This window comes from Mirounga angustirostris, unplaced genomic scaffold (assembly GCF_029215605.1).
Source record: "Mirounga angustirostris isolate CCGP_5_RB_7025 unplaced genomic scaffold, mMirAng1.0.hap1 SCAF_6, whole genome shotgun sequence".
In the NCBI taxonomy this organism is placed as follows: Eukaryota; Metazoa; Chordata; class Mammalia; order Carnivora; family Phocidae; genus Mirounga; species Mirounga angustirostris.
In genome coordinates this window covers 121122400-121135465 of record NW_026991714.1, presented here as the reverse complement: position 1 = coordinate 121135465, position 13066 = coordinate 121122400, and the positions used below count along the sequence as shown (strand labels likewise).

General features: G+C 43.6%; 1 protein-coding gene and 1 long non-coding RNA gene across 13 annotated transcripts in view; one reads left to right on the top strand and one right to left on the bottom strand.

Moving 5' to 3' along the window:
• The window catches only part of EXOC6 (exocyst complex component 6), a 355061-nt gene that overhangs the window by 212747 nt on the left and 129248 nt on the right, over positions 1 to 13066 (bottom strand). For 5 of the 11 annotated variants that reach the window (XR_010412520.1, XM_054508306.2, XM_045878436.3 and 2 more), the window contains exon 1: positions 2568 to 2725. The exons of the other annotated variants lie outside the window; for them this stretch is intronic. Coding sequence is in view for 4 of the 5 variants with exons in the window: in XM_054508306.2 (XP_054364281.1) it covers positions 2568 to 2668 (101 nt within the window). In the remaining variant the exon portion in view is untranslated. Of the gene's footprint in view, positions 1 to 2567; positions 2726 to 13066 lie in introns of those variants that run through there. 11 annotated transcript variants of the gene reach the window in all.
• On the top strand, positions 2556 to 6970 carry LOC129045901 (uncharacterized). 2 transcript variants are annotated; one of them, XR_010412521.1, is made up of 3 exons: positions 2556 to 2691; positions 5209 to 5344; positions 5708 to 6970. It is a non-coding gene; the product is annotated as an uncharacterized LOC129045901 (long non-coding RNA). The 2 variants fall into 2 exon arrangements; XR_010412522.1 differs by lacking the exon at positions 2556 to 2691 and adding an exon at positions 2849 to 3387.

Sequence of the window (13066 nt, the reverse complement as noted above, 5' to 3'; positions counted from 1 at the left end):
AGGCCAGGTAAAAGATAACTGGGAAGTAACAAAAATTAATCATAATACTAAAATATTTACAGATGAATTGATGTCTGGGATTTGCTTCAAAATAATGCAGGGTGAGGGAGAATGGATAGGGGAGCAGATCGAATGGCACTGGCTGGGGGTTGAACTGAAGCAAGATTATGGCTTCATAATGGTTCATTGCATTATTCTACTTTTTATTTTCCAATAAAAGGGTTTTTAAAATTTTAATATTAGCACTTAGTGAAACCTAGGTAAAAAACAGTAATAGCTTAAACACTATTCAAGAGAAAGGCCTGCTAGTAGTGCCTTCTATGTGTGTGTAGACAGTCTGCTTGTAAATGAGATGACAAGTGTATATATAGGATAAGTATGAGTCACTGGAGTTGGCCAAAGAAAACAGCGTGGGTTTCAACAAAGTGAGGAGGTGACACAATTGCCCAGCAAAAGAGAACAGAATAACACTGTGAATACATATATTCTATTTGTGTCACAAAAGTCTCTCAATATATTTCAAAACTTCCTTCTAAGTTAATGTCATCTCTTTTCAAAGATAGTGCCTAGCATTTTTCCCCAAGAGGAAGTATCTCCCTAATAACCCATACTATTTTCAAAAATTGGCTGTTCTGATAACTATACCACATACCCTGCAGTCAGGAAAACAAAGCTTCCTTTTAATCTATGATTTCTACTTTCATTACCAAATGACCAGAGTTTTATGAAAAGAAATTATTATGTTGGAAAATTAAGGAAATGTACTAATTACTCTTACCATATCACAGCAAGAACTTCATGTGACAAAAAAACTTATCAGGTGCCTACCACATGCTTGGTGTTAGGGATACAGCAGTGAACAGATAGGCAAGGCCTCTAATGTCCTGGGCATCTAAATACCCACCCCCTACCCAAGTACAGGAGTAAGAAAATTGAGGTTCAGAGAACTTAAATGATTTTTTCCGTGACTGCACACTTCAGCGGTAGGACTTGGGCAAAACATTCCGGACTCTCAGGGCAAGGTGGATTTACGTTATAATTTGAAATAGTTTCACTTCATACTGCATCCACAGGTCCACAAAAATACAGCACTTCATTTCTAGGAAGTGTATCCTGAAGAAAATAATAATGTTAAAGCACAATCACTCCTAACTTCCATAGGTGAATAAAAAATTCAATATCCGGGCGCCTGGGTGGCTCAGGTCGTGATCCCAGGGTCCTGGGATCGAGCCCCACATCGGGCTCCCTGCTCCACGGGAAGCCTGCTTCCTCTCCCACTCCCCCTGCTTGTGTTCCCTCTCTCGCTGTGTCTCTTTCTTTCAAATAAATAAATAAAATCTTTTAAAAAAAAATTCAATATCATTGTTACGAAAGCTGAAACTTTACATTTAAAAGGCACTTTTTTTAAGTTTATTTATTTGTAAATAATCTCTGCACCCAGCGGAGGACTCGAACTCATGACACCGAGAGGGAGAGTCGCATGCTCTTCCCACTGAGCCAGCCAGGCGCCCCTAAAAGGCACTTATTCTTTTTTTTTTTTTTTTTTTTTAGTTTTTTTATTTATTCATTTGAGAGAGAGACAGAGACAGAGCACAGCAGGGGGAGAGGCAGGGGAAAGGGAGAAGCAGACTCCCCGCTGAGCCGAGAGCCCGATGTGGAGCTCGATTCCAGAACCTGGATATCTCGACCTGAGCCAAAGGCAGACAGACGTACAACCATCTGAACCACCCAGGCGCCCCAAAAGGCACGTATTCTTGATGAGAATGCCTAACCTCATCTAATGGATCACAACAGTGCCCAGCTAATATTCTATTATTAGACCAGCAGGTATTCAGTCTGGAATATTCATTACCTAGTACTATTTTTAAAGGGTGGAGATCCTTTTTAAAATAAACGGGAAAGTTAATGCAAAATTAATGAAACGTTCGTAAATAAGTAAAAGCTTCCCGGACTCCAGAAGGCGCGCCGGGGGAGCGCTAGGTCACATTAGCGCGCTCCTGAGCATCAGCTCCTCCCCGCTAGCCTACGCTCCCTTCTCGCCCACTCCGGCCGCGCGGGGGGATAATGGTGCCGCCGACTCCCGCTCAATTTCAATTCTCCCACGCCCGTCGCAGCCCTGCGCGCCAGGGTTTCCACCTGCGGGCGCCTCCTAATCTCAGTCACGCCGGCTGCTGGCAGTTAACCTTCGCCCCAGCACAGCCGCCCTCAGCCCCGCCGGGAGCGCGGGAGGCCCAAGGCGCGTCCCCGGGACCCCAGGCCGCCAGGGCTGGGCGGCGCCGCGGACCCCGGGGTCAGCGGAGCGGCGGCGGCGGCCACACCCACAGGCTGCGCGGTGACAGCTCCCGGGGCTGAGGCGGGCCGTGCCTACAGGTGCAGCCGCCCGTTCCGCCCCTCCCCGCCCGGGCCCGGCCCAGGTCTCGGCCCGCCGCCCCGGAGCGCCCCCGCCCGCCTCCGCGCGCACCACCTGTCGGTACGCCCGGCGCGCGGCCGGTGGCGGACGCCCCGCCCGGCTCCTGATGAGCAGCCAGCGGCGGCAGCCCGAGGCCCCCGGGGGATGAAAGCTTTACCGGAGAGTGGGGCCCACGCAGGCGGTGTCGGTGCTCTCAATCTCCTGCAATATCCGTTCATGCTCCGGGACCGTGCCCAGACCATCGCCATTCTCCGCCATCTTGGCTGGAAGCTGAGGAGCCAGTGAGGCGCGGCGCCGCGCGGACAGCGGGGGCGAGCACCCTGAGGCGCGCGCGCAAGGGGGCGGGGCGGGGGGCGGGGCGAGCGCGGAGACAGCGCGGGGGCGCGCGGAGGGTGCGGGAGGCAGCATGCGGGCACGCGACCGGACCCAGGTCTCAGCTCCAGCACCTGTCAGAGCGCAGGGTGCTGCCGGCCCGAGGCGAGGAGTGAAGACGCATCGCCTTCCGCTCTCCCCCTCTACTTGCCCCTAATTGCTATCTAGTGACTGGCCTAGTGACTGGCCTGGCTTTACCGTGTATCCTTCTTGTATTCTGTGTGCCAGACTCTCTGCTAACGCGCTCAAGATACCTTACTAATGAGGCAGGTCGACAATGAAATAATCACCTTCCATCTGTAGTAAAAGCTACAGGAACATTTAACAAGGAGGCCTAATGTACACTGGGAGGTAGAGAGTCAGAGAAAAGAAAATGTCCACTCCAGAAAATCAAAATTGTGTGTGGGAGTAAGATTTATTTTAGGAATGTACCAAGAAGATCCCAGCTGACGACCATGACTACGGCTCGGGTGCATTCATGTCTCTGCCTGCAGGAAGTTCACAGTGGCCAGTCACCTTGGAAATAAGTCATAAGCACGAGGAAAATTAAATGACGAAAAACTATGACACTTAATGGCAAAGATACGTGAGAGGTCCAGAGCAAGGTGTGATTTCATGCCTTAGTTCTCGAAATCCTTGAACCCAAGTGCCTTCCAGGGGCTGTAGCTGGGATGAGGAGGGGTGGAAGCTCTTGAGAGGAGCAGGCATCAGACAGATGGGAAAGAGGAGGGGTGGCTTCGGAAAAGTACAAGTGTAGGAGAGTCCTGTTTAATGACTTGTTGTGAGACATTGAGTAAACCAGTTTGTCATGAAGCAGTGACTGAGGAAGATAATCAGGGAGTGCAAACCTAAACCTGAGGGACAACTATTTTCCGGTCCCCATTAACCCAAGGTTTTGAACTCCCCTTTGAGTGAACCAAGCTCTTTGCTATCCAGCTGTGTAACTCACCCCCTTCAGTGAGCTTTTACTAGAAGCTTATCTCCATCCTCCTCCTCACAAAAATTCCTGGTAGGTGGTATTGCATGAGCTCTGGAGACAGGTATCGTCAATTTAATTCCCTGCTCCTTCACTTCAGAGCTGAGTGACACTGAGCAAGAACCTAGGATCTATTTCAGTTTCCCCATCTGTAAATGACCAAAATTGTAATGTCTAAACCTCATATCCCTATCTCATATTATATTAGTTTTCTATTGTGGCTGTAACAAATTACCACAAACTTAGTACCTTAAAACACTCAAGTTTATTATCTTACAGTTCTATAGGTTAGAAGTCCAACAAGGGTCTCACCGGGCTAAAATCAAGGTGTCAGCATGACTGTGTTCCTTTCCAGAGAATTCATTTCCTTACCTTTTCCAGCTTATAAAGGCTACCAGATTTCATGATTCATGGCCCCCTTCCTCTGTCTTCAAAGTCAGCGACACTGCATCTCTCTGACCAGTTTTCTGTAGTCACATCTCTCTCTGAGTTTGACCTAGGCCATCAAAGATTCTCTGCTCTTAATTACCCCTGTGATTAGTTTGAACCCAACCATATAATCCTGAATACTCTTCCATCTTAAGGTCTTAACCTTAATCACATCTGCAACATCCCTTTGTGATGTATGACATATTTACAGGTTTCAGGGATTAAGACGCGGACCTCTTTGGGGAGCCATTATTCTGCCTGCCACATATAGTAAAGGCCCAGTAAACATTACTAACATATATAAATGCTCTCCTTTCCATTAATCTGAAGTTTCTGTCCTCCCTGGAAAATTCAACTCAAATATATCTCCTTCAGAAAAATTCCCCTAGGGGCGCCCGAGTGGGTCAGTCGTTAAGCCTCTGCCTTGGGCTCAGGTCATGATCCCAGGGTCCTGGGATCGAGCCCTACATCGGGCTCCCTGCTGTGCGGGAAGTCTGCTTCTCCCTCTCCCACTTCCCCTGCTTGTGTTCCCTCTCTCGCTTGTCTTTCTCTGTCAAATAAATAAATAAAATCTTAAAAAAAAGAAAAAAGAAAAATTCCCCTATCTAATCACAACCTTCTCTGCTAACTCTAGATTCAGTTTAGCACATTTGTCCACTCCACTACCAACTGTTTTAATAGTGTGCAGTTGTTTTGATCAGTTCCTTTTCATACGTTTTTGAGTTTTGTTTTTGTACACTTGGCCCCCAGGGAATCAAAATGCAACTGACCTTAGTACATACTGGCTTGGAAGACTAAGGAAGCTCTGCTACATCCAACTGCCCTTTCCACCAAGACACCCCATCACAAGCCTGTTTGGTATAGAAGAATCCAGATCTCCTCTAGGAAATCCCACTTTCTCAAGCTGCAAGAATATGCAGAAACAAAAAACCTCTTTCCGAGGCCTCCAGCACTGTCACACTATGTTAAAGACCTTAAGTTCAGGGTTGACTTTTTTTTTTAATTTTGCAATTTTCTATAGTTCCCCATGGAGTTCTGCATGTGGCTGAGAGAAAGCTGAAGGGGTTTTGAAACCAGACAATGCTGAAGCTCTGAAGCCATGGGAAAGAATTCAGGATGAGTTAGAAAGGAGCATGCCAAACAGGTCTGAGCATAAGGTAGGAGTTTGATTAATCTGTGATTGGTAACAATTTGGAATTAAAACAATTATTAAATTGTAAAAAGTTAGTTTTTTCAAATTTGCTCTTTACATACTGACATCAAATGTAACATTTTACATGGTTGTACTCAGTTGCCTTAATAGAAATCTGTAGTAATAACAGACAAATGTGTACCTCAAATTCCATGATGCCCACTTTTATCAAGGGCTTCAATTCAAGAAACAATATTTATGGACTTTTGTTTTTACATGGTTGAATTTTATCCTTGAATCAAGCCAAACCCAGTACCTGGACCCCATTGTTTGGGACCTTCATGCCATGGTTTCTGTTGAGTAGTAAAAAACTGAATTTTTTTCTTAGCTGACTGCATCTACAAGGATTGAGGCACCTGGTGTTAGCACATCTGAATTGCAGTTTCGGCTCTTGAGAGAAGAAAATAAACCTTTTGAAAATCGAGCCCCAAAACATATGAAATGAGGACAAATTTTATATCTTCCTACAAAGAGAAGAGGAAGCCAGTTCTCTCTGCAGGAAATGGCAGACCATCTTAGCTCAGCCGATGTGCACGGCCAGAATTCATTATTCTGAAGAGTAAAGCAAGGTGAAGAGAGCAGGGCAAGTGGTGCAGGCCACCTTCTTATTTGGCGACTGTTTCCTGATGGAACATTCCCTTCCTGAGCATTCATTACCCAAGACCTTCTCCTCTTCTCTTCACCAATCCTGACATCATCTACCCAAACCCAGCCCCTAGTCTGGGAAGCCAGCCCTGCTTTGGCAGTCCTCACTCCAGGCCTGTTTCAACACCTGCCCATAGAGATTACTTCAATAGAAGCAGCAGTATCTCCCCCTCAATTCAAGTCAAGACAGAAGGAAGTCCATATACTTCTCCTTCTGAAACAGCTTTTGCTGGTTCCCTTTGTGACTGCTGACAGTTCCGTTAGCACCTGAAGTTTTTTGCTAAGAATTTAAAGCTAAATGTTCTAAATAACTATATAAATTTTAACTTCAGGCATAGATATAACAAATACATAAATGCGCAAAAGAAGCCTACTCTAATTCTATTCTAAGTGATACATTTCTAAAATATAAAGAATTTCAGCTATAGGCCAAAATAAAAACCACAATAGCTATATATTGAACACTACTTGCTAAGTCCTTTATATCATCTAATTTAATCTTTACTAACTTAATCAGTAATTTAACTGGGAATTTAATTACTACTAATTTTACTGAAGTCTAATTTAAACCTATGGGGGTACTTTCACTATCTCCAGCTTAATATGAGGAAACAGACTTAACAGAAATTAAGTCATTTGTCGGGCGCCTGGGTGGGCTCCATCCGTTAACCATCTGCCTTTGGCTTAGGTCATGATCCCAGGATCCTGGGATTGAGTCCCACGTCAGTCTGCCTGTTCAGTGGGGAGTCTGCTTCTCCCTCTGCCCCTACGCCCCGTCCCCCCACTTGTGCATGCTCTCTCTCTCTTTCTCAAAAATAAATAAATAAATCTTTAAAAAAGAAAAAGAAATTAAGTCATTTGTCCAAGGCCACAGAGCTAGTGAGTTGAAGAAGATGGAGCTATTAACCAGTTCTTGTTTCTCCCATTAATAAAAAAAGCCAGCCAAGAAGCATGTTCCAATGTTGTTTTACCCATGAGATAGATGATTTAACCAGTCTGGTCTAAAGAGGTTGGAGGGTTGTGGGGCACACACAGGCAGATTGCACATGCATATTGGGTTATTTTTCGGTCAGTAGATTTTGACTTCCAGAGATCCACTCAAAATCTCACTTCAGGACTCCTGGGAGGAAAAATGTAAACCAGGAAGACTGGCAGGACAAGAGATGCATTCTGTGTCCAGTAGGAAACTAACCATCAAAGTAAGGATTTAACCTGTAAATACACTCTTTGTCACTAATGACTTCTACTTTGAGCCACTTGTCTGCAGACTCATAACCAACCTTGGCAAAGCTCGTCCCTCAGAAGGAGTCCGTAGAAAGCAGCGGCCCTGGTCTGGCATTTAACTGCTTGGGTTCAAATTCCAGCTCATCTTTTACTAGATGTTGGGCCTCCAGAGAGCTAGTTAGCTTGTCTAAACCTCAGTTTCTTCAAGTGTGAATTAGAGACAATAACAGCTCCTAGCTCACCAAGTTGTGTGGGGATTAAAGGAGATAGTATTTGCATAATGTCTAGCCCAGAGCTCAATCAACATTAGCATTAGAGACCAGGACTATCAGACATTTAATTTTTAAACAGGAAGCCCTGAATTTAGCTTCCTCTTTGATAAAATACAAATAAAAACCAGACACAAAAATGTTCTTTTTCCTAATCATTAACCAAGTATCCTGGTTTTATATCAGGATTTTCTGAACTTGAACTTCATTTTTCTGAATGCTCGATAGGTGGAAACTGCCTGAAATTTGTTTTCTGTTGTAGAGGAGGAAAGAGGACCATGTCCTTGAGGTTAGACTCTTGGTTCCAGATCCACTTAAGTGATCCCTCCAGATCTCAGAGAAGTCAAGTGCCTCTTTGTTGCCTTTGGAGGCAGTGCTCCTCCTCTGAGGCACATATTGTGGTGGTAAACAGATCGCTGCGTCTCTCTCCACTTCCTGGCACAGGAACAATGTCTGTTTTGTTGGCTGTCCAGCCCAGTTAATAGTTGTTAAGTGAATGATCCACCTGCAGATACTTCTGATGTTAAGCTTGAATGCGGTGAAACCATGTTTCATAAGGTAGGGGACATCTCTAAAGAATGACGCCCCTCCCCACTCCTGGGAACCCTAGAGCTGACTTCCTGATCTTCATCGTCTCAAGACTTGGCTAACATCTTTCAGATGCTTCCTACGGAGTTTAAAAGCCCTACTTATATAACTGTAGAACTGTATCAAAATGTAAAGGAGAGGCTTTAATAACTAACCCTTCCACCAGTGGTGCCTTTTAGCCCCTCACTCTTTGGGGTAGTCCTTTAACTTCTGCCTTGTTGGTGCAGTGACCTCAAGTGGCCACACTCTGTAAGTGCAAGAGGATATGAACCAAGCCCAGCCAGGCCACAAGAGGATTCCTGCCGCAAAAACCATGTCCAGGAGTGTGTTGTTCCATAAAGATCTGGACCCCGTGGTGGAGAACAATAGAAGGAAATTTGAAATTGGAGCCAAATAAAGTCAGTTTTTCTGAAATATGAGCCAGTCCTCAGAGAAGTTCAAAAGTAATTAGCCCTAGGTTCTGTTCATTCAACGACCATTTATTTTTACTGAATGCTTGCTGTGTGCCAGGCTGTGTGCTAAGCTCTTAGACAGGGCTGGTTCATCAGTATGTGACCTATGTGCGTGCTCTTGGCTTAATGCTCTGCCATCTCCACCTTGTAATTCTTAATAATCTCTGAACAAAGGGGCCTGCATTTTCATTTTGCCTTGGGTCTGGCAAATTATATCACTAGTCCTACCCTCAGAACAATGTCTTGAAAGCTCCATTGGCTCACCCATCCCAAAGCTAAACATTTTCAAGTCCATTGAGCAACTGAAGAGCAATATTATTCTCTGAGTTCCATTCTAGCTTTTCCTTCCTCTTCCCTCCCACCCCCAGCTTATAACATCAACTATTCTCTTTCTTCTCCTCATTGTTGGTTTTCCTGTTCATCCTGTTCAATGCACTCTCTATTCCTCACTCCTGTCTCACTTAGCTTCCTTTAATTCCTTTTGCCCTTTCTCCCTCTCCTCTCACTTGTCCTATTTTTCTTCTCTCAGCAAAAGGGTTTAGAAATGTAATGTAATGAAATAATAGTAATAGCTGACATTTACGTCCTGGCCACTCTCTGCAAAACAGCATCCCTGGACCTCCCTCGCCCTGTTTTGTTCTTCATCATAGCACTTAATACCACTTTTTTTTTAAATATAAAACCTTATTGACCACTGTTTACCAGTATTTACAATAAACAATATGCAGCCGGATAACATTGTGACCGGCAAGTTACTGTTTTCCCTGGTTTATGCTGAAACAGTAACTCAAATAGTGAGAAGATTGAGCCCACATGTAAGAAATGAGTTGGGGTAAAGAAAAAACAAGCAGGTCGAGAATTTAGATTTAAGTTTGTTCACCCATTTATTCCTGCAGGTCCTAAATTGCCAACATCTCTAACCATCTGATTATGATTAAGTTTCCATGAACAAAGTCTTAGGCATTCCATGAATCATGACCTTTTAGTCAATACAGCACAGGGATTTCAAATTCTTGAAAAGGAATGGTTCTGAGCACCTGGGGGGCTCAGTCAGTTAAGCATCCAACTCTTGATTTTGGCTCAGGTCATGATTTCAGGGTCATGGGATCGAAACCCACGTTGGGCTCCTCACTCAGCAGGGAGTCGGCTTCTCCCTCTGCCCCTCCCCCTGCTCATGCTCTCTCTCTCTCTCTCAAATAAGTAAATTTTTAAAAAAATTTAAAAAGGAATGGTTCACTAGAAGGAACCTTTAAATGTCTATTTAACTAGGTTTTGTTACCCAACTAAAACATACCAGGACTTGTCTAGTTTTCTCATTTGGGTGGGGAAGTTGTTGGCAGTAGTAATATTTTCCTTTCAGGGATCTTGCAAATGAACTTGCATTTATATGACTGTAGATATGGATATGGCTGCTTTTAAATTGTCCAATTTAAATTATTTACATTATATTTAAATTGTCCAATTAATTACAAAATTTGAAAGGTTAAGGCTTCAGGAAAAATCTATCTTTAAGTGATTTATTTCTTAGACTGCTGAAAATGATGGCATCCTAGAACACAGGCTTATCCATGGTTATAAAATGCTGTTTTTGTTTTGGTGACTGGTAAAAAAGAAAAGAAAAGAAAACCATTTACATACGTATTTTAAGTATACACACACACAAACCAAATAAACAAAAAACCCAGAATGGTCCTCAAGCATATAGGATTTATACACAAATTCTGATTGAGTAACAAATATGAAGATTTCCCCCAACATTTATTCATTTTTTAAAATTTAATTTATTTACCTGAGAGAGAGAGAGCACAAGCAGGAGGAAGGACAGAGGGAGAGAGAGAAGCAGACTCCCTGCTGAGCGCAGAGCCTGCCATGACGCTAGATCCCAGGACCCCTGAGATCGTGACCTGAGCCAAAGGCAGATGCTTAACCAACTGAGCCACCCAGGCGCCCCTGCCCCGACATTTAGAAAAGGTGTTTTCTAAAGCAGGGGAATAATTTACTGTGATTTCAAATATTCTTTTCTGATAAAGGAAGCAACTACAGAAAGCTTTTATTTGTTCAAAGTAACCGGTGCTACAGATGCAAAAATCCCCAACAATTCCCCCAATACTACTTCAAAACAAACATACCAAAGTTGATTTTCATTAGAATGTTATTTCTTCACACTGATAAATCAAAAAAACCAAAACCCAGATTTTATTTATATATCTATAAATATGTAAAGCAACACAAGCAATTATTGAGCTTCATCTTCTGGACAAGAATGCCTAGTTTCTCTCCATAAAAAGCAATTACAGGGGCACCTGGGTGGCTCAGTCAGTTAAGCATCCGAGTGTTGATTTTGGCTCAGGCCATGATCTCAGGGTCATAGAATTGAGCCCCACATCAGGCTCCACACTCAGCAGGGAGACTGCTTTTCTCCCTCTCCCTCTGCCCCTCGGAGCTCTCGCTCTCTCTCAAATAAATAAATTTTTAAAAAATCTTAAAAAGCAATTACAGTGGGGGCACCTGGGTTAAGCACCTGACTCTTGATCTCAGCTCAGGTTTCGATCTCAGGGTCATGAGTTCAAGCCCCATGTTGGGCTATACCCTGTGTATGGAGCCTACTTAAAAAAAAAAATTTTTTTTTAAAGCAATTACAATTTAAGGACCCTTCCTATTTGCCTCTTTTGCCAGCACCAAGTCTGCCTCATCTGAATCTTTCCATTTCATGAGAGACTTGAATTCTCCGCTGCTGTCTGTGGTACCAATTATTTGTTCAGGACCAAGACCTCTGGCAAAGCCTCTTGGTTCATCAGCAACATCTCTTTTCTTCTTTGATGAGCTATAATCAGATTTACTGTCAGATAAAGATTGTCTTTTGGTACCATCTTTTTCTTTACCAGCTTTCGAGAATTAAGAAATGCTTCAATTAACTCTGGACCATCTGAATTTTCTTCAAGTTCCCAAGTATCATCAGCATCTGTGAGTTCCCTTCTACTTCAGGAAATACTCCACCTTCCCCTTCACTACCCAGTGGTCCAGTACTTTTTCCACCACAGATTCCTCAGGCTCTGCCTCTTCTAGTTTTTTATTCTTTCCATTCTCTTTCTTTCCCTTTTTTTTTTTTTTCCAGCGAGGGAGGGGGAGGGGCAGAGGGAGGGAGAGAGAGAGAGAGAATCTTAAGCAGATTCCATGCCCAGCGTGGACCCCGAATCGGGGTTGGATCTCATGACCCTGAGGTCATGATCTGAGTCGAAATCAAGAGTCAGATGGTTAACTGACTAAGCCACCCAGGCGCTCCTTCTTTACCATTCTTTGCAATCTAGTTTAATTGGAGGCCATTTTTTTATTGCAGACTTGAAGAGCTACTTGAAGAGCAGCCCCTGAGTGGCTCCGGGTCTGCGGTGTCCCAGGCCCTGAATGCTTCAAGCTCCAGCCACACCTGAGGGGGGGCAGGGGGTGCTGGGGAACTGCCACAATACCACTTTTTTATTTGTTTATTTCTAGCTCCCTTCACTAAAATACAAGCTCCCTCTGAGCAGGGACTGTCCAGGTCTTCATCTTGCTCTATCAACAGCAAAACCATTGACCATCCTAGACCACTGCCTGCCACACCGTAGGCGCTGCATAAACATTTATTTACTGAATGAATGAACAAATGAGTGAATAAGCATTTACTACGTATGAGGCATTACATTAAATACATTTCATGCCTAATTCATGTAATCCCTTCAATAGATCTATTAGTAATGATAGATGCAAAATTTGAACCTACATCCTCTGGCTCCAGAGTCCATTCATTTAACCAGTAAAGAAACAAAACCATCTCCCTGGTTAAAATACTTGGTTCCCAGATATAAAAATGTTTTTTAGCTTTTCTCTTGTGTTGCACTGAAGATCAAACAGTGAATGCTATCACTGAAATGTTCAGAAGTTTGCCAACTACACAGCCCACTCTCACTGGGGACTCAGGCTTTCCCAAGGTGCTGTGGACAGGTGGGCCTCAGTCATGGTTAGGCCCACATTTATTCCTGGACAGTTTCTCTGGACTCCATATATATCCACACTACACCACTCTCATCTGAGATTAAATGAGGTAATGATATTACATTAGTATAAAATATAAGCATTAGTAAATATGGTTTTAAGAAAGGGATACCTCTCTCCCCTGAATATTGTACAACCAAAATAAAATTCACATTACTCAATATTTCCCACTTAATCAGTATTTCAAGATGTTGTGAGTGCTTGTTTATTTCAACACTCTGTATATTTATTAAATTATACTGGAATAGGGGCGCCTGGGTGGCTCAGTTGGTTAAGCGACTGCCTTCGGCTCAGGTCATGATCCTGGAGTCCCGGGATCAAGTCCCATATCGGGCTCCTTGCTCAGCAGGGGGTCTGCTTCTCCCTCTGACCCTCCCCCCTCTCATGTGCTCTCTCTATCTCATTCTCTCTCTCAAATAAATAAATAAAATAAAATAAAATAAAAATTATACTGGAATATATATCCCAGATGTAAATTAG